Here is a 21,940-nt window from a genome sequence, read left to right as displayed (position 1 = left end):
CCACTTGAGATCATATCTTCTTTTGACTTCAATATTCCATTTGTTGCTAACAAGCTTCTCATTTTATTTAGAGACCGAACAATAACCCAATGCCATCATGCCTCTATCTTCACCTTAATTTACTTGTCATATATTACACATGAACACCATGAGATTATACAATATTCATTGCTATGGCATTCATCTTCAAATTAAGAAATCTTGCACTATGAGGCTATCAACCAAGCCTCAACTCATCTTTAACACCATTGCTTGCTTTTCGTACTTAGATGAACAATGCCATGTATCACACTTGTTCTTTTCACCATATGAGCCATTTAATAGAATCTTTCCCACAAAGATTATTCATCAATAATATTACACTTGCTCACATGCTTAACAAGTTTATTAGACCTTTAATCTAGTTGTCATTCAACACACCAAAACCCACTAGGGGCTTATATACTCTTTCAATGATAAGAATGTAGGTCTGCAAGCTTTGGGGGGAATAGTGAACAAAATGAGAAATAAGCTACAACCTTGGAAGAGGAAGAACCTGACATCTGGTGGGAGACTCATTCTCACAAACTCCTCCCTTAGTAGCATGCCTATCTATCTTATGGGAATGTTCATGCTCCATGAAGGGACGCACCAGCAGATGGACACAATCAGATCAAGATTTTTCTGGAGGGAGGCTAGGGATAAATTCAAATACCACATGGTTAAATGGGAAAATTTGTGCATCCCTAAAGACTATGATGGGCTGGGCATAATGAACACTAGAATCCTAAATGAAGCGTTGCTCCTCAAATGGGTCTGGAGAATATACAATTCAGAGGAGGGGGAAATGTGTTTCTCCTTTCTAAAAGCGAAATACCTTAGAAACACTACTTTTATCCATAGCAAGAGGGGGGGTCTCAGTTCTTGAAAGGGCTGCATAAAGTCAAAGATAAGTTCTTCTTTGGAGCTACCTTCCAAGTCAACAATGGGAATCTGTGAGATTTTGGAAAGATACTTGGCTAGATAACATTCCCCTTAAACTAGAGTTCCCCAGGCTATATGATTGTTGCAGGGACCAAGAGGTCCTGGTCAGCAAGTGCTGGCGAGGGGGAGAATGGGTTGTAGACTTCAGGCGACCGTCTGGTCCCAACGAAGTCCGAGAATGGGATTTGCTTATGGACAAGCTTGACCCTATTTACCTAAATGGCCAAAGGGACAAGGTGGTCTGGAGGCTTGAGAGCAAGGGACAGTACACAACCAAGTCTATGTACAGATTTCTAATTTCCATGGTGTGCAGGACAGACGTGCGATCAGGCTATGGAAAAGAAAATGCCAATGAAACTAAGGATGTTCCTGTGGTCTCTTTTCCATAACAGATTCCCCTCGGGTGTGGTGTTGAAGAGAAAAAGGATGGAAAGGAGATGCCAGATGCCTTTTATGTGGGGTGCTAGAAACTTCTGATCATATTTTCTTTCGATGCATCTTAGCTAAATTTGTTTGGGTGTGTTTCAAGGAAGCCCTCAGCTGGGAGAACACTCCATGCAGCCTGCAGGAGTTTATAAGGGGTGGCTAGTTTTAGGGAGCTAATTCTGATACGATTCTTTTTTCCTTTGCAATAATCTTGTGGGTGTTATGGAATCAATGAAACAAGCTGAGAATTGAACGCAAATTCCCAAATTCACCATGTGATTTCATCTTTGCTATCTCATCTTACTTGCAGAGGTGGAAAATATTGCTGCAGGAATCTGACAGAGGCTGCCTGGAACAGCTAAACAACCAAGTGGCGACCTGGGTGAAAAGATTTCTAGAAGAGGAATGCAATCAAGACCTGATGGAGGACTTCATTTGAGCTGCTGTTACCTTCTATGATAGACTCTGATGGTGTAATCTTTTAGCATATGTCTACAGATTATTCAGCTTAGTATGTTGCTAGGCTTTTCTGAAGTTCTTTCTCGTAAACTGGTATCCCAGCAAAACGCTCTGTAACAAATCTTTATAAAAAGCAGGATGAGCTCTTCTTAAAAAAAACACACACACCATCCTGCGGCAGGCAACAAATTGCCTGTCTATTCACACAGTGTAGCAAATAAAAGACAGGCAAAAGCCCAGAATGGTAAAAGATGATGTTCTATTCAGTATTCACACACCAGGTGCGATGGATTGTCTGAACATATAGATACGACATTGATTATGGCAAATAATTATGCATGCGACTACGAACAGTTGCACTGTCATCAGTGACAAGTGCAGCACTAGGATTTGTGAGGAAAGTGCCAAATCTGAAAAGCTCATGTATATCTTGAAACTTGATCCTGCATTCCTACTAGGAATATGATTAAGATGTACTACTCCAGTAGCGAAGCAAGGCATATTCATCTTGATAACGTTTTCTACAGAGTATTCGCCGGATAAGATCCTCACTCGCCGAGCATAACGTCTGCAATCTGCATTATTGGGCTTTGATTCCTTCGTCTCTTTAGAGATAAAAGGGCATGTAGGTGCACTACGAGCCTTCGCACTAGCGAATTCCATCGGTACGTTTTCAGAATACGAAGACGTACTCATGGTAACAGCGCTTAGTCGCCTTCACAAGGTGTCTCCGGAAACCTTTGTAAACCCGTGCTCTAGAGCGGAAAGCGTATTCCTTTGGATACCCTGTCAATACGTTGTCGACCTATTCTTTCTGGAGGGCCCTGCTTGCCGCGCGGCGATCGGCGATCTCACAAAATGGCAGGGAAATTCTTGTATGGGAGGTGAATTTTAGCAACATCTGATCGGTTCAATGATCCAATCTATCCTCCAGCCTATTTACCTTGGCTCTTTAATTTTGCTGATGCAGATATGCAGTTGAAGCCCCAAGACTGGAACGGGACTCTGGCCAGGGACAACATGTTCGGCGAAATGCCTCAGACACCCGGACGTTTCTTTTTTGTGTGGAATTGAAAAGGTTAGGTTTGTTCTTGCTGTCTACACAGTTTCTCTCTCGTTTTTCGGTAATAAATTATTTTATTTTAAACGAAGTTGGTACTGCTCATAGATTCAATCTGAAGTCTAGGCGTGGTGTTACAGGAGAACTCCTTCACAAGGAGCCTTGCACCTGGGATGAATTCTTCAGCAGATGCAGGCGATAAACTGAAGCTGCAGGTACTCTGTTGTCTGAAATGTAAATCCATCCATATGGTGTTCACTACTGCTTTGACCAATCTTGCTAAAATTCATTGAATTATTTTTTGAAAGATCGAATTCGTTGAATTATTTTGCTTAGCTGCCATTCACGTTCACATTGTCTTTAAAGGCTGAGGTTTAACTTGACAAGAGTTTTTTTATGTTCCTGACTTTTTTGTTAACTAGCAATTCATCATATCAGCAGTTTAATGCTGCAACTTCATCATGGTATCCATGTTTGCCAGGCATCTTCAAGAAAAAGAATAATATCTGACTCCTCCCATTTTTCTTATATATTAGTTGAACTGAAAGTACCATTCTCCAACCATGACAACCTCCAAGCAGAACAGCTAATATTTCACTAATAGGATGGAACAGCAATGTGTTCAATGTGAACATCCATGTGCTGATGGGATCTCTGAGTAGCTGTAGTGTCCTCAACCTATCGATCAGCATTGTAGAGTTCGTCACCATATCAACTTCTTGATTACAGAATTTTATTAATCGATTCATGCACGCTTAGTGGAGACAATGGGAGCTAAACCAGACAGAGCATCTGATGAATCTGTAGATTTTGATAACTCAAGTCAGAAGATTCAGTATGCTTCGTTTAGTTCTTCCTTATCTGATGACACATGAGAGTCAATTACCAAGTAAACCATTAGAAAATTGCAATGATGAATCTAGTCTTTGCCTCTCTGTGTCCTTCCTCCCTGCTTCCTAATACACTAAGATAGTTCATTAGTCCAAATGTGAAATTAGTTTGCAATTAGTAGGTCCTAAGTAGCTAGGTAATAGACTGCTAATAAAGTAAGCTTTGAAGATCTTCTATATCTTATTTTTAAGCAAAAGGGTTGGTTGACCTAGGCTGTCTGTCAAAGTACAGCAGAATGTCCCAATTCAGGACTTCCTACTTGCCAACCATTTTCTGGAGGTGTGTGCTATGCCATGCTATTCAAAAGAAAGTACACATTTATATATTTTCTGCGCTATGGATATGGCAGCAATGGCCATGCTTAAAGTTCAGAGAACAAGGAAATTAATGATTGGTTGGATGAACACTAACCAAGGACCACTTTGAACGATTCATCTTAAGATCCGCGGAAGCGACACAGGAAACAATGTTCATGCATATGCTGGCAATGGCGCCTACACGATTAGCCTGTCAAAATGCAGTGCATTGCATGACAGGATCTCATATCAGATTTGATGATCTCTGATCGAGTTCTTGGAGTGCCTGCAGAGAAACATATATCTTCTTGGGAGAAAAAGGAGAATGATAAAATAAGAGATTAAAAATATGATTTTTTTTCCCTTGACCTGAAAAGATTGGGGCAATCATTCCTACAGTAGTGATAGAGATGGCCCAGTACAATGTAAGCAGTCCTTTTTACATTTTCACCTCTCCTTATATATAGGGGAGTAGAGGGACCCTCAGCCTGAGCTCACTACTACTACTACTACGCCTCTTCACCTTTTCAATTTTTCAACCCCCTCCATGCTTACACTGTCACTGTAGCGCATGCAAGAGTGGTAAAAAGACGTTGCCCGTAGCAGTTTAGGACGGTGTGGTGTTGTTGCCTACACCTTCAGCTACCTCCTAGCTCTAGCTCCTCTCATCCATCAGAGCTACTCCATTCTTTCCTAGAAGCAAGATAGCGTCGTCGCTTCCATTGCATCAGCTGCTTCCATTGCTAGATAGCTATCTAGCTCTAGCTAGCTCGTTGGTTCTTGCCTGCTTGCACCGGCCGTCATCAACCATGCAGGAGCAAGCTGCTGACGCTGCTGGTAATAGCCCTAGCAGGCGGGATCAGAACTCGGGCGCCGGTTGTTGCCTCGTGCGTGGCCCCATCATCGTCGGCGCCGGGCCGTCGGGCCTCGCCGTGGCGGCGGCGCTGAGCCGGCACGCGGTGCCCTTCACCGTGCTGGAGCGCTCCGACGGCATCGCCGACCTGTGGACGAACCGCACCTACGACCGCCTCCGCCTCCACCTCCCCAAGGTCTTCTGCGAGCTCCCCCACGTCGGCTTCCCGGCCGACTTCCCCACGTACCCGACCAAGCACGACTTCCTCCGGTACCTCCGCTCCTACGCCGCGCGCTTCGCCGTGTCCCCGCTGTTCGGGCGCACGGTGACCCGGGCGCGGTTCGACGCGGCGGCGTCGCTCTGGCGGGTGACGGCGGTGTCGGCCGAGGACGGCGGCCGAGCGACCGAGTACGTGTCGCCGTGGTTGGTGGTAGCCAGCGGCGAGAACGCCGAGGTGGTCGTGCCCAAGGTGAAGGGGAGGGAGAGGTTTGCCGGGGAGGTGCTGCACTCCAGCGCGTACAGGAGTGGCGAGAGGTTCAAGGGCATGAGGGTGCTCGTCGTGGGGTGCGGCAACTCCGGGATGGAGATGTGCTTGGATTTGTGCGAGCATGGTGCAATGCCCTTCATGTCTGTCAGGAGCGGGGTAAGCTAGCCATTCTTCCTTAAGATTCATGTAGTTTTTTTTTTGAAAGAACTGGCAGTTAAGATTCATGTAGTTGCTACTTGATCATATCATATCTCTTTTTTTACTGTATTAATCTAAGGTTTTCTAAAAAAATGACCTTGGTAACACACTATGTAACATTTTTTTTGGCGTTCCGTCAATAAGCAAGTTTCATGTATGGTTTTTAATTGTTATATGAAGCATTTTCTTTCGTGATATTATCTCTTTTTTCCTATGAAAATCTTTTGTAATCATTAATAATGTTCTTGAGCATCTTGTTCGCCACTTATTAATTAACATGCATCTATGCACATGTCGGAATGTATGAAGCAGGTGCACGTCCTACCAAGAGAGATGTTTGGGACGTCAACGTTCGGCATCGCCATGAAGCTGCTCAAGTGGCTGCCGATCAAGCTGGTGGATAGGTTCCTGCTCCTCGTCGCCAAGATGGTCCTGGGGGACACGGAGAAGCACGGGCTGAGGCGGCCCAAGCTGGGCCCGCTGGAGATCAAGAACATCACCGGCAAGAGCCCTGTTCTCGACGTGGGAGCATGGTCATTGATCAAATCTGGAAACATCAAGGTGAGGGCTGTCAAAAGAGTGGATGCTGTGTGCCTCCTTCCTTTCCTTTCTTTTCCTTTCCCATGTCATGCCAACGCTAGCTTTTACTTTTGAGGTTTCTACAACATTCCCCTTTGTTGGTGCGTGAGGTGAAATTTTTTACAGTTTTATCTGCTCTCCCTCTCTCTGCCTGGTTTATTGGCCAAAGTATTTTACCACTTGGCCTTGGGTCTGGTGGCCTGCCTGGTGCAGGCGCCTGTACTTTGGGGTCGTCGCAGAACGCAAATACGTAGCTGTCATCTGAGGCGTATCGTATCGTGCATGAAAACAAAATAACTGCCAGCTGCACAAAAATAGCATCTTCATGGACCATTCCCCAATGTGCCGGCTGATCCATCTAGCAACTTTGTGCAGTGGTCTCACTCTCACTTATAAGCACCGTGTAAATAACCTTACGATTAGCTGTGTCGTGTAGTGAGTAATGTCACATTCCATTTGACCTGAAACCACCTTGCCTATACGTCTATCTGCATGTGCACTTCTGACGCCTTGTGTGTGCTCTGCACCGGATGCAGATCGTGCCAGAGGTCGAGTCATTCACCGGCGGCAACGGGGTGAGGTTCGTGGACGGCAACGAGATGGACTTCGACGCCGTCATCTTCGCCACCGGCTACAGAAGCAACGTCCCTTCCTGGCTCAAGGTAACGCGGCCACTAGTGCTCCAATCAAATTGACACACCAACGCGACACCCCGGCCGCTGCCGTTGCTGATGATGATACGTGTGCATGGCGACGTACAGGATAGCGAGCTGTTCACGGAGGACGGCAAGGCAAAGGCTCAGCAGCCGGCGAGCAGCTGGAGGGGTCCCAACGGGCTGTACTGCGTGGGATTCTCCGGCCGGGGCCTGCTCGGCGCTGGCGCGGACGCCCTGAGCGCCGCCGCCGACATCGCCGGGAGGTGGCAGGCGGTGGCAGCGGCAGCGGCCGCGGCTGGAGCCAAGATCTCCTCGGTGTAATCCACAGGGCGCGCATGCATCATGCATGGTGGTGTGGAGACTGTCCTGCCGATGAGCAAGCTGCTATGCTAAGCATCATGTATGTAGCAGGGAGGGAGACTGATGACTGGGCCGGCACGGTGTGGAGCAAGCGATGAGCACTGATGGCGCTGTGCGCTGCCGCGTGCTGAAACAGCAGCGGGCTCCCCGATCCAGTCCTGGTGCTGCGCAGAGCACAGATGGGTTTGTGTGTTGTGTGTGTATATGGGGACTGGGGAGGACGACGGAGGAGGAAGAGGCCGCCGGGTGACCGGCCGGTGGCCTGTACGTGTATGGTGTATGTGTGCAAGGGGCCGGGGCTGTGACAAAATTTTGGCATAGGACGTCGATTGTCTCATGTACCCGTGCGTGCACATAGGGACGAAATAGTGCAGGCGTCTTTTTTGTCCAAGGATGCCAGGCCGTGATGTCGTCCGCATTACGTCCCCGATTCCAACACCCCTTTTGTTTGCCTGTCCCCACTCTCTCCTTCTCTCTGGTCCAGTGTGATGTCATTTCTTCCAGAAACACTACTGCTTATTTACAAAGCTTTGCACAAACACGTGAGCCCATAGGTGACCTAACTGGGCTGAGCGATATCCCGGTGCAGCATGTGATGGTTATAGATGATTTAATTAGTGTTTTTTTCTCTTCATTTTTTAAGAGGACAGCAAAACCACCCTCCGTAATGAAAAAAGTGAGGTTGGAATTTTATGCGAGAAACCAAGCTGTCTCGCCCAATAGGAAACACTAGTACGACTACCACTACCAACAAAAATATAGATACCACCACAAAAAAAAAACTAACACAACTCAAATGTCACTTCACCGAAGCAAATGCAATAGCTCTAACTCAACTCAAATGCCACTCCACCAAAGCAAAATGCAAGAAGTCTATCAATTAGCCACTCTAATGCAATAATCACAGTAAACGTAGGCTTGACTTGGAAGCAAAGACCATTTACACTCGGACTGTGTAAAACTTTCTTACTTTGGAGCGTCCGAACTTCACCAGTTTTGAATCGCTTTCATCTTTTGCGTTGTCATTGGGTACTGGAAATATTATGCAAAATCTTTAAAGAAAGACATTTGTGGCAGGGGGAGATAAATTTCCAAATTTATTAGCAAACATCTCTTATTGTAATTGAACTATGTTGCTCCTCGAGTTTTTTTTATAATTTTGCTCGAATCTGCTGCTTTTATTCAATCTCGAGTACAATGTGTTATGTGTGTTTCCTCTATTATTTGCTCGTGTTCAACTCAGTGATACATATATGTTTAGTGTATGTGTGTGTATGAGTCTTCTGCCATTACTTCAAATATTGCAAGTATCAAAATGCAAAGTAGGGTGTAGTGATCTTCATGCTACTTGAGAGATGTCATGTATATCTTTTGCAATTTATTGGCAAATAAGAAGTAAATACAAAATCTAAATATTTTGAAAGAATTCAACAATAATACACACCTAAGATAAATAACAATAAACGGAGCATGGCAATTAGCTTCCATAGATTTGACAAGTCAAAATTTTTTCTTATATCGACTCACGTGTCATTGAAAGATTTTCTAGCCACATTTAACTCAAGTTGTGGTCGACGATTTGATACCAGCAAAAAATATGGCACACTACACTTCATAAAGTTAAAGTATGTTTAAATATGGCAATAATGACCTAAGCAACTCTACGTCATTATGCGCGGCGACTTACCTAATAAAAGGAATTGGGATTACAAAACTTGTATAGTTTATGACCTAAAATCATTTTCGCCACACTTTCAAGTCTAAATTGTGCCCATGACAAAATTAAGGTCACCGTGAGGCCTGTGACATTGTTTGTCTAAGCTAATATATTGCCACAACTTCATTGCAGGTACATGGTGCGTGTGACATAATAATCTAAGTACAAAAAATTGGCATACGTATCTTATGATGAGAAACTGAATCCATGTCTAATTAGATCGATTTCATCTAACGAGATAGTTAATGTTTACACTCGACCAAATAAACTCACAATTTAAACATTATGGTTTAAGATGCTAATTATTTTAAATGATATTTGACTTCCAAACTTTTGTATCTTACTGATTAGCAACTGAGGTCCCTTTTAGCTTGCACACTAATTTTTAAAAATCATCTGACTACTCATTTTTCTAGTGGTCCAACCATCATTATGATGGACTGCATCCATGTTGACTTAAATAGAAAAGTCTCTATATATTACCCGTTACCATTATATGAAAAAAATCCAAACTACTCATAGAGATATTTTTAAAATACCCACATATGCCACCACTACAGAAAAAAATAGCTAAAAGTACCTGCAATACCTTCTCCTCAATTACTCACCTATATCTTTAGAAAAAACTCATATTATCATAAATTCATGCTTCAAATTACCTATATGTACCATTAGAAAAAATAACTTGTAGTGCCTCCAATGACGGATTATAAATCACACACCTCTATTATCATAGAAAACTAACCTAACAAACAAAAATACCTGCATCGAAATTACTCATATATACCACTATAACAAAAAAACAGATGCAAAATACTAGTGTCTTACATTGTTTCATATTGATGAATGCTGTCATGAATATGAGTTCAAACTAAGAAAATGTAACTTTGCACAAGGCTCTTACTCGGTATACATAGCCAGTTACACCTAAATCTTAAATCCTATATAAGCATTTCATAAAAGTATATTATCTGTGTAGTATGTTTAAAAATATTATTGTTGACTTTGCACGAGGCTAATAAAGCATTGTTAGTATATGCACAGAAGTAAGTCTTAAAACATATGCATTTCATACAAGTGTCCTATTATTATCTATGTATATTTTGACAAAGCTGTTAGCACATGCTAGCCCACGGGTTGAGGACTAGTACCATTGTACCAAATTACCAATAACCATTTTCAGATCAAGGCGAGAGTGAAGGCAATGGATTGTTTCGCCACATCTGTGTTAGCAGAGTTTTGAACCAGGCGTACTGCGCACTACTGATCTGACCATGGCGCTATACAGGTTCATCTACACATGTACACTGTAGACTACTCAGGTCGACCTTGTTCTGTAGACTGTTTGAGTAACTGCTAACGGACAGGACACCCTACTGTACCTTGATACGTCACCTTGTCAACAAGGTACATCGACCGAGCAGCCCATTTCTCCTGAATTTTCTCGGATACTCTATCCTGTAAACAAGTGATATTTTTAAAATTACTTCGTACATGTATATGGCTCTTTCAATTGGACATGGACCTGATCGATATACGATATGTATATTCTTACAAGTTACAACTCGATCGTCTCTGCGTCGTCTGATACTACCTGAGCTAGCTGCACTCTTTAGTTCCATCTACGAAGTCGACGTATGACACTTTTCATCGGCAGACGGCAGGCCATGCACACACGCGGTCAGAGAGCTGAAGAAGCAAACAACGCTCCAATTCCAATCCTCGCGTACGCATTCATGGATTGATCCGCCTCGTTGAGCGGTGCTTGTCTTCTTCCTCACCTCGGAGGTTTTTCGGCTGGCACACCTGACGACTCCCCTTTGTCCTCTTCCTCGCCCGCGCGACCCCCCCCCCCCCCCCCCCCCCCCCCCCCCCCCCCCCCCCCCCCCCCCCCCCCCCCCCCCCCGATCGATCGATCATCAGGCACCATCTGGCGCCGTACCTGCCTTGAAAGCACGTAAACACATACGCGCTCGGCTCGATCGATCAGGTCGTCGATCGTGCTCATAAACGTTCCAAAAGAGAACATGGACGACGAGTCGAATGAAGACTCCTTGCAACTACATACCCTATGGACAATTCAAGGCCTTCACATGCTCGCATGCAAAACAGACGAAGCAAAGCAACGGTCAGCTAGATTGCTACAACTACAAGAACTTATCTTTTTTTAAGAACTACAACTACAAGAACTGCAACGTGCCAGTGAACTAGTGAAGGCGTAAGCATCGTGTACATCTCTCTCTACCGGAACAGTAGCAGGACGTAGGCACGTAGCTGTACGTAAGCAGGGTCAGAGTGACGTCGCCAAAGGAATGGTTGGCCAGCAGCGTAACAGTAGTCGAGTCAGTGAGGCCCTGGACGCGTACGTTCACGATCCCCTTCGCAGCAGGGAAACGGTGCACCACTCCCTAGGGCTACAATATGCATGCATGATCGTTGCGTGACGACGCTGACAGCTCGGCGTACTGTACACATGGGATGGCAGTTGGCAGGGCTACGTCGTTACCTATGCTAGCTATCAGCTGAGCTGATGGGTATCTGTGTGTGTACTCCTGAATAATCTGAATCTGCCTGGTCTCCAATGCAAGGGAGAGTCGTCGTCAATGATCGTCACGATGCGTGTGTGCCAGCTTCAGTTACATCAGGCTGCTGCCTCGCTCCTGCTATACGCATGCGTGCGTGCGTGCCTGTGGTAAAGATATTGAATTGCTACACACCATCCAGGGCTGTGAACTGAAATGGCCAATCATCATCTCTTTCCAATGAGGCAATGAGAACGACGACGTGTGCTGCGCATACTCTCCTTTCCATATGCATTATTGGCCATTACATTGCATCCTGCATTTGAGACTATATTAGATACTCTATATACTTGAGATTGAGACGGGAGAACGACTGCATTAGTGCGCAGTCTGCACTGTATCAGGGTAGCAGAGACAAAAAGAGGTCGGTTTAACGATTGCGGAGCTAGCCGGGGGTCCAGCGCACTCTGATCCAGTGCTGTGCAGCTCAAAGCAGCAAGTGCAGCAAGCTACATGACGAAGCTTATTTCGTCACTACTATCCCAGCTACCACTGGCCTCTGCGGCGCTACATTGTGTAGCTGCAAAGACTAGGGCCCATCGCCCTTGTGCGTACTCTCGAGACTTTCAGAAGCAAAAGTTTTTTTTACCTTTTTTTACTTTTATGTAACTATACTTCGTGGATGTAGTTACTTCATGCTGATAAGCCTGATATACCAGTGGTCCATCAAATAGCAGTACCGCTGCACGGGTCTGAAATATTTTTAGTATATATCTAGATAAAAAAGAACTGTATGAAGTGCCTATGGTTTACTTTTTTTTTTCTTACGGATATTTTTGGCTATTTTTAATCATTTACGGTAGCAGGGCGTAATTTAGAAGTATCCAAAATGGTGTACTTTGGGTTTGTTTTTTTCTAATGACAAATATGTGCAACATACTCCATCCGTTCCAAATTTTAAATCGTTCCATCATTTCTAGATTCATAGCATTTATTATATATTCAGAAATAATATATATCTAGGTGTATAGCAAAATCTATGACTCTAGAATGTTGAAACGAAACGACCCTACAATTTGTGACGGAGGGGTAGAAACATGTTAAATACTAATTATTTTTTTGAAAATGAAAATATATGAAACTGGATGGCCATCACATTTTAAGAATTCTTTATTTGAAAATAATAGAAAACAAATTGAGTTCAAAGATGGCGCTGTTCTCAAAAAACTTCTTGTTGGTCCACCAAACGGTTTGGACTTGGGGCACCGCTCTCTCTCACACACACAGATACGACTGCATAAACAGTATACCCGTCAGACCACACCAGAGGTAGAGAGAGAGCTGTGAAGGTTCACGTGAACGATAGGAGCTAGATCACTCAGTGCATACGGCATACAGGCAATTGACGAGGTCTTTAGGAGCCGGGCTGGGGCCCGGGGGTGCAGGAGGAGGGTGACGCGTGATGAGCTCAGGACGGAATGTGAGCATGCGTCCACATCGATCTTTCTTGGAATACATGAACAACCCCTTTTGCTCTGCCCTGGGACGGCGCGCGCGCAGCTGGATCACAGGCACAGCTTTGTGCTTGTGTAGCAGTAGATTAGTAGTAGTAGGTCGTGGTATCGTCCAACTACGACGATCTATCATATACTTGCATTATATTGCGATCGAAAGAGAGAGAAAGAGGAGCGTTGCTGGCCACTGAGGCGTCTGCGTCGTCGACCCTGCACGAGCTACAGAGAAGGGGGGGGGGGGGGGGGGGGGGGGGGATCAGTCGAAATCATGGACAGATCCAGAATCTTTAAGTGCATGGCGCCAAGCACCGATCGATGGATCATCGATGCCGCTGAGCGCTGATCGTCACCGCTGCTGCCCTTCTGCATGCATGCTTCATATGCGTGGCATGCATAGCTAGCTAGGCAGATGGCCCCAAATTTGGCCAAGCCGTGCATGGCCACATCTGTCCAAGCAAAGCCACGGAGGAAAGCAGCTAGCTATCCGGCCGCCGTCCTATCGGTCTAGCATGCAGAGCCGCGGGTCTGATACTGATCTGCCTCCTCGCATCACCCCCACGTCCCCACGCCCGGACCCCGGCCGGTTTCACTCTCCGTCCTCTGATCATCATCGATCCCTCTCAGTCGTCTCTGTGCTGCCGTATACACACCGTCTCCTCAATCAGAGACGGAGGAGACCTCACCACCTGCGCCGTACGTCCCATGTGCATGTGCATGTGCATGCACGCGCGGCAGGCGCTGCACGTACACGGCACCGGCGGTGGCATGCGGCCGGCCGGTACGCGCGCGTACGTGCAGTGCGTGCGTGTGCATGCAATGCAACGCATAGGACTGCGTGTACTGTGCCGGGCGGCCCACGCATGCATGTCCGATGCCCCCCGACGACGCCGCGCCGGCCGCCCCGAGCTCCAAGGCATCATGGCCTCATCATGCCGTGCCTGCCTGCCTCGGCCGCGCCTCTCACATGCGCGCGCGTACGGATCGATGCAAACCCGCCCCGGCCGGCCGTGTATCGCATTGCAGCATGCAGCAGGTACGTGCGCAGTGCGCTTGTGTGTGGTCGACCGATCGTTATGACCCCTGCATGCTGCTGGCTCCCTGTACGTACGTACTGGCTTCTACTTAAGGTAGTACTCCGATGTTTCGTCACACAAATCAATAATCTGCAAGCAAGCGAGTTATTAACAAAACAAATCAATAGTCGATAGGGAACTGCTGCTAGAGTGATAGATGGGTTCAACTGTTCAAGTACGTTAGTTGCATCAACTGGCATCTCGCTCGCGCTAGCTGTGCCGTACGCTCTCCCGCTGCTCCGTGGACCAGTCTGCGCCTCTGCGCGTGTGCCCACCGCTTCTCGCGTTGCCACTGCTGATCGTGTGTCGGAGATATGGACGACGAGCAGCTGTGCTTGCTAGTGCAACATCACAGTACGCATCACCAGGTGTACTGCCACGATTCCAGCAGCCTCTGCATACCTCGCATTTTTGGCCGTTCAAATTAAAACCAAGCACGCCAACCTCGTCGTCACCAGATTGTATGGACATGGCTACTCAATAATTTTAAGCCATAAGCCACTGTTAGTGGTCAAATTTGGCATCAACTTGATATGATTAGAGTGGCCGGTCAGACCGGTTTGTCAAGGCAATCTGACCGGTCCTGGTCCCGTAGCCGGTCTGGTAATACGAACCGGTCTGTAGAGGCGATCTGACTGATCCAATCTTAGTCGAGTAGAATTGAGAAATCCTTGTGGATTAAGACTTGTAAAAGATTTTTCTTGCGGTGCAAAAATCTCCCCACCTTATAAATATAAAAGGTCACGACCGATTCAGGATTTATCCAGTCGATCAATCAATAATAGCTTTACTTTTATTTGCAACTCTAATCTTTTCCAACCCCTTTTGCTTCTCCTTCTTCATCTCTACAGCGGTTGAGGAGAATCTGAGTGAAGGTTCTAAGTGACCTGCTGATCTTAGAGCAATCATAGACGCATTATTTATGACGGGATCTCTTCTGAGACGGTGATTCTCTATGTTTTCAGGGCGCTCCTGAACCGATTTTACCGGCTTCAAGGCAGGAGCTCCGTGAGGTGATTTACACGTGCACGTGATCTTACACATTCGGTGCACTGACCAACAACCACGAATAAAATAATCAGTCCTTTTTGTTGACCCTGCCGGCAGAATTCTCACATCTATCGATTTTTCCCGTAGAAAACAAATGCTGGCACGCTGTATGGTCTTATTATGGAGTCCTCACCAGGTTCTTGTTCTTCTGCCGTTGCAGCAAAGCGTCCCATTCATCGAGGCGTTTCTCCCCATGCATGCATTGCACCCCAACGAGGACGCCGCGCCGGCCGCTCCGAACTCCGACGCACCATGACATTGGCATGATCCCATGTGTTGTGCTGCGCCCCTCGCAGGTACGGATCGACGCGCGCCGCGACCGCCGTGTATTTGCATGCAGCAGCGCGCGTACGTGCGCTCGTGTGATCGTGCAACCCTGCCTTTGCTTAGTTGCTTGGCAGCTGCTGGTACGTACGTACGTCGGTACGTGTACGTACTGGCTCCTACTTACATCAGTAGAGAATTTACCTTCCATGCGCCTCATTTTATCCCGGTTTAAAGTTGGCTCGGGACAAAAGGTTCACCAACCGGGACTAAAGCTCGGTCACTGGTGGGGTGGGTGGCTCATCAACTGGGACCTTTTATCCCGGTTGCAAAGGCTAGTGGAGAAAAAAGACCCTGCGACAACCGGGATAAAAGGGTCCCCTTCGAGTTAATACAAAAGGATTGCATCCCCTATATAGTTAGATGTTTTGTGTAGGTGGGATGGCAAGTAAGCTACGCGCAAGGCTGGAAGTTGTGGGTTCGAATCCCACGCAGCACGCACGCGCATATTTTGCGTGAAAAATCGCGTGACCTGTGGGGGGCCCTCCCGGGATTTCTTTTCTTTTTTTTGCAGCGCCTGGCAGGGCAAAAGACCCCCCTTTTTGTCTCGGTTGGTTTATCCCGGATGGATTTTCAGGAGATTTGTATCCTACCAACCGGGACTAATACCGAGTTCTCTACCAGTGTTAGGTATAGTACTACGATGAAACGCAGCACCCCGCACGAAACGAGAGCGTGCATGTTGCGTCAGAGATCAAGGGCGTTTATAGATGGTGACTTTCGGAAAATACCACCGAAAAATATCGTTTCGTAAAATACCAATACAAATGTTACTTGAAATTACAATTCCGTTACATTTTATGTACCGAAAAATTATTTTCATCTGTTTGACAAATATAAACGGACGTGAGATGATGTTTCTACCCTTGACTCATATCCATGGGAGGGATCCATTCCTGCCTTATCCGCCCGCTCACGGATCCGACGCAGGCGTCGCTCCTCTCCTCACCGTGCTCCCCTCGTGCGACTCGCGGCACCGCCACCCCTCCCCCCGGGGGCGCCGCCACCCGTCTCCGGCTCTCCCACCAGCGACACCGTCCTCCCCGCGAGCTATCTGCTGGGCATACTGCCCTCATCGTGAGCGAGCACGAGCGCTGCCGTCCTGGGCCATGAATCCGCGGCGCGCGCAACAGCGCAGTGTGGCATAACCGTCCAAATTAAACCGTCTTAAATGCGCTAACCATCCTCTTAATGGTTAAAATGGTGTAATATGTCAGTTTGTCGGGAAGCCCGATGCAACCAATAAACATCTCAATCGAAACAATACACCACTAGTCTCACGTGAAAGTAAGCGCAGATAGTACAAACATACCAGATTTTACATCAAAACAAAAGATGCATCACAAGGACGATACAACAGTTTACAACTAGAGTTCAATATAAGAATAATACAAAGATTTTAAGGGCACGTCGGAAGTAAAATTTGAGAAACAAAAGTTGATCGCCTATTTACACAAGCACCAACGATGTCGAGAAAAAGATATCGCATCGAGCCCACCGATATGACATCACGGAGAAGCGTCATCTCCTGACAAAGAGGTCACAATAATAACCCTGAGTACACTAATACTTGTAGGACTTACCCGACTATGGTATATACTTAACCGACTCCTAGCATGCAAGGTTTTTGGCTGAGAGATTTGTTTTGCCAAAAAGCAACTAAGGGTGGATCCTTACTTTACATCCAATTTAAAGTTGAACTTAAACATTCTAAGTGAGCAAGTTATTCAGAACTTTTCAGTGTAGAAAAAAATTGATTAGACAACAACATCATCCACATTCATACTTCTCTTCATTCCACTTCATACTACGATGTGACATCATGATAAAGGTTGTCTTAACCGAGAGCGGCAGTGAATCGATCCGATTTTACAACCTTGCAAGCTGGACTTATACACACGACGTATGCATACCCCGTCGAGCCGCATATAGCAAACAGTTCTTTTAGAGAGTGATAGCATTTGAGAACTCCTGCGACCCTCGAGTACTAATGCCCACTGGTACCTCCACGAGTCAGACATGAGTTACTGACTAGCACACAACACGAATAGAAAACAGGACTAACTCAATCTACAATCGTGCAATATGGTACTAGATTTTACCAGTTTCAATTACCTCTTACTTCCGGTACGTGGATAGTACAATTCAAACTCGATCAACAGGGCCAACGACAGATGAACCTTAATCGACACAGGCGGAGGTACCCTTTCATATCCTTAACCAACTCATCTCCGCACGATCTCCATTTTTCCTTTCTCGTTGATTCATTCTCAATTTCTGATGTGAACCATTCATTTCAGTTTTAACCATACAAGTAAATGAACCTAATCTCGCGAATGACAGGCAATCACTCAGCTTCTACCATTCTTAATTAAGTATGGTATTTCTTCGACCTATACATACTAGTATTTAATTTGGGATTCCTAGGAATCGTGCATCTATAGTTTCATTCAACAACCAGGCACGTAAATGCATAGATAAGGACACTGTATAATTTTAAAAGTAAGGATTATGCTCCGAAGTTTGCCACCCAAACGGTAGAGTTAGTGTCAACTGGGCATTAAGCCCCTTCCGGATCTTGGGCCGGACCTTTTGGATACTCCTTCCGGACTTCGCGGCTACGCCTGCTCCACAGCCACAAGCTCGTACTCCACGTCGTCAGTAGCGGTGCCTACGCGAAATTTCATGAATGAGATGCAAGTCTCTGATAACGCGAGCTAACAGAGCACAAGCCAAACACGAGAACTATGCATGCAAAGAGTGTAACATTTTGAAGTTTTCATACAATAGCGATTACCAATTATTAAGCTAAACTAACTGCACCAGGAAGCGTGGTTGTTGCTAGTGATGATCAGATTTGTTTAGTATCTTGTCAGAAGTATTTCTTTCACGATAAAGTTGCAAGCCAACAACATAAACGGACATACAAATCAATTTGAAATTATTTCATTTATAGAGAAAAACATACTAAGTTTTCTTTTGTACATTTTAGCTATTTGTAGCTATATTGCAAGCCTCCCTTTTATTTTATATTGCGACTTGGTCAATTACTTTTATTGTTCAACAGGGCCATAACATCAGATTGTGGCAAGATGCAACTAGCAGGTTCAGACATAAAACAATGCACATGGCAGGGATTCAGGATATTGTTTTCAGATGCATGGCAATAATTTGGAAGCTGCTCCAGCCGTACAGTATAAAGGCCATAGCTAGCTAATTAAAATTTACATATTCTAATGGAAAAATAAAAACTACTGATGTAGTCAGTATATATGTTTCTGGTTTGTCAGAGAGGAAAACAGAGAGCTTGCAGGGTCAGTTTAACTAATTTTGGCAAGTGGTGAATTTGATGATCTAATAAGTCCAACTCATGGGAAAGGATTGCTACCTGCTCAAAACCAGATCAAGATGTGTAGCAATTGAAAAGGTAGAAGGTAGATATTAACTTGAACTGATATGAAAGTTCTCTGAGTTTTACAAGTTCAGTAAGCTTCAACTAACTGGAGCATGTGTAAATACTGCAACAGTTATTTCATGACTACACATGTTTTTGTCAGGTAGGAATGAAACCATCAAAGTTTGTCTCCTGCCCTTTAGATTTTCAAATGCATTCTCTGTTACAAGGACAATCCAACCGGGTAATAATTATCAGTTAGATCTGAATATATGAAAACTATCAGTTTCATGAGTGCATATGTTTTCCCATGATTTTACGACAGATATGCAGACTAACAAAAGTAGCGCTGCACCATATTCAGTTGTGTCATTATTTGAAACGAGTTAATTGAGCATAAGCACCGCATCCAATTCAAGGCCTGGAATCAGCTCTAGTATGCTTCGCCATATTTTCAGATCAAAGAGCAAAATTATCATACAGCTACATGTCATGCTTCATGAATTAAGGACCTAGCCTTACGCTCCTATCAATCTTGCAAGAACCTAAACATGCATGTACAAGCTACAAAGCTTAGTCCTAGCATGTACTGCTCATCTCCTTCACAGACGGGTCACAGAAAAGAGCTGGGCTAAACGGTCAGTTTGGCCACACGGGAAAAGATGGGGAGGATGCTCACCAAGCACGAAGTGAATGAAGGCGACCTCAGGCAAGTGCAGCTTGGTGTAGAAATAGGAGATGACGCCGGCTGGCAAACGGGTTGTAGACGAGGAAGGCAATGTCATGGCAAGCAGGGTCGTCGGCGTCCTGGCAGCTGTGGCTTGACGGAGAGGTAGCAGGTCACTTGGTGTCGTGGATGCAGCCTCGGTTGGCATCTTCCTCGGGCAGAGGCAAAGCTGGGCTCGTCGGCTGTGCGGCGCTGGGGTGTGCTGCTGCTGGTGGTGTCTTGTTCGCTGGACAGAACAACGAAGAGCTCAAGCTGCTAGCTCGTGCAGCATGGAAGAGGGGAGCAGCTGCTTGGTGGAGGAAATCAGAGAAGGGGATGGAGCTTGTGAGAGGGGCGCTGGTCTGCTTGCTCTGCTCGAGCAAGGGAGGAGCAGAGGACCTGAGATGGCTTGGCCGCAGCTGCTTGCTCGCTCATGCGAGAAAGAACAGCGGGAGAGAGAGGCTTGCGGCAGCGGCTTGGGAAGATAAGGCCGAGGCAAGGCGGCCGTGCGCTGTCGAGCAGAGACTGCACGGGCGAGGAGGGGCCGGCCGGACCGTGCGCTTGCGCGGCGGCAGCGCCGTGACCGGCGCGCGCGGTCGCGGCATGGGCCACGGTATGGCCGGGCGGAGCAGGTGGCGATGCGACGCCGAGCAATGGGCAAGGACGGGGACGGCGAGGACGGGCGAGCAGTGGCGGTCAGCGGACTGGCGCTAGTCGTCGCATGGGTAAAGCGTGGGCGCGGCATGGGCAGTCGCACGGCGAGGTGGAGGCGACGGCGTGTGGAGGGAGGCCACGGCACGAGCGACGACTTGACTTCGGCGCGGCCACCGGCGAACTGTGGCCGCTGCGCGTCGCGCATCGCCGGACAGCGTTCTGAGCTTGACCGACAGAATGATTTAGTAGACAGCTAGGCCATGTAAAGTCAATGATTTTGGATCGAATTCTCTCGTGATTTTGTGTAGGAATTTGACAATCTTTCTTAACCAATGTTGGAGATGGATCTTAGAGTTACAACTTTGCTACAGGTTCTATGGTGATTTGATTCGTGGTTTGGAAGGTCCAGCACCCCGAAATTTGGCAAAAACTCGGCCCCTACTGAATGTTCAGAGTTATCGTCCATGGTTTCCATTTGGACTATGCAACATTAAAAATGATTTTCTTTTGAAGGCCCAAACGTGATCCAAAGTTAACAAAATTGTGCGTATGTAAGGTACACATAGAGAACAATCCATTTTCGATCTAAGTTTGGGTCACGTGCTTAGGCAGAAACAAAGTTAACAGGCTCGAAATCTAGACCGTGAGCTCGAAATTTAATGGGAGACTTGGCCATTTTCAGGGTAAAGCTGAAAACATGAGGCGGACCACAGTTTCACGGTGTTTTTGAACAATCAAACAATGTTTTCACAGATCAAGGGAAACTAGATAAGGACTACCAATCTTGTACTTGGTCAAAGTTAAGTATTTAGGCAAAATAAAATTTTAACAACACTCGAACAAGGCTAAAATGACCTCAACACTTAGAATTTTCCAGAAAACACGTGTAAATGTGGAATTTGATTTTATTTTGGGATTTAGACATGTTCACGAGTCAATAATTATGCATTTAAAATTTTAAACTATATTTGAGCAAAATTTCATAGTTTTCATATTTATACTTTTAATTTATATTTAGTTGTAAAGATAACATAAACATGTTAATAATCACATTTTATAAGATAAATCATGGCCACATGTGCTCACATGGTAACAAAAATTATTAGATACATGTATTTGTTTAATTAAATGTTTATGACCCTAATTAATACCAGGGATGTTACACGCAGAAGCTGCAGCCGCACGGGCGCATGCCTTCACCACGAGTTGCTGCCCTGGAGACGCACCTCATGATTCCTGTCGTGCCGCTTCTAGATGTCATCTCATCTTCTTTGCTTCTGAGCTTGTCCTCTTCCTTCCCTCTATTTCTTTGTTGCCGGTAAATAATGGAGGTTGACTGCGGGACGATTCTTGGACATTGTTTGTCCTTCCCTTCCTCAATTCAGGTCATTGCCTTTTCTTCATTGATATTACTTCTTCCCTTTTCAATCGAAGGCATAAACACAATCTGGTGTATCCAATCAACATTGATAGGTCAGGGATACTTTTGTCCCGTTTAACACTAACACCGTTTGTGCAAAATCCAAGAGTGCTAATTTCAGTTCACAATTACAGTTTTTAATCGTATTTTACGGGGGTATTTTCCTCAACTTTCAGTGTTATAGAACCAATTGTCCTGAGGTCCATCGATCTCGATCGGACAGACACATATGCGTGCCAAAAAAACATGCAGGACTCGAAAAGAGGTTGCACTATCCATCCGTGTACCGCCAGTCCGCCACGCGTATAACGTTGGGAGTTCGAGCTTCTCCACAGTAC

At 45.8% G+C, this 21,940-nt stretch overlaps 1 protein-coding gene and 1 long non-coding RNA gene across 5 annotated transcripts; one reads left to right on the top strand and one right to left on the bottom strand.

Annotated features, from left to right (window-relative positions):
• Positions 1-2,460: 2,460 nt before the first annotated feature.
• LOC117836728 (indole-3-pyruvate monooxygenase YUCCA8) lies at positions 2,461-7,856 on the top strand. 4 transcript variants are annotated; one of them, XM_034716208.2, is made up of 6 exons: positions 2,461-2,723; positions 2,819-2,926; positions 3,049-5,591; positions 5,946-6,194; positions 6,749-6,874; positions 6,974-7,856. In XM_034716208.2, the coding sequence occupies exons 3-6, from the start codon at positions 4,905-4,907 to the stop codon at positions 7,187-7,189; spliced, it is 1,278 nt and encodes a 425-aa protein (XP_034572099.1). In that variant the 5' UTR covers positions 2,461-2,723; positions 2,819-2,926; positions 3,049-4,904; the 3' UTR covers positions 7,190-7,856. The 4 variants fall into 4 exon arrangements, with proteins under 4 accessions (XP_034572099.1, XP_034572100.1, XP_034572096.1 ...); XM_034716209.2 differs by having other exon boundaries at positions 3,017-5,591; XM_034716205.2 differs by having other exon boundaries at positions 2,461-2,732.
• Positions 7,857-17,691: 9,835 nt separating this feature from the next.
• On the bottom strand, positions 17,692-20,434 carry LOC140221479 (uncharacterized). The gene is made up of 2 exons (XR_011897275.1): positions 19,502-20,434; positions 17,692-18,099 (listed from the first exon to the last, which is right to left on the bottom strand). It is a non-coding gene; the product is annotated as an uncharacterized lncRNA (long non-coding RNA).
• Positions 20,435-21,940: the final 1,506 nt, after the last annotated feature.

Source organism: Setaria viridis, chromosome 9 (assembly GCF_005286985.2).
Source record: "Setaria viridis chromosome 9, Setaria_viridis_v4.0, whole genome shotgun sequence".
Taxonomy (NCBI): Eukaryota; Viridiplantae; Streptophyta; class Magnoliopsida; order Poales; family Poaceae; genus Setaria; species Setaria viridis.
The sequence above is the reverse complement of the archived record's forward strand: the minus strand, read 5'-3'. Positions and strand labels throughout refer to the sequence as shown.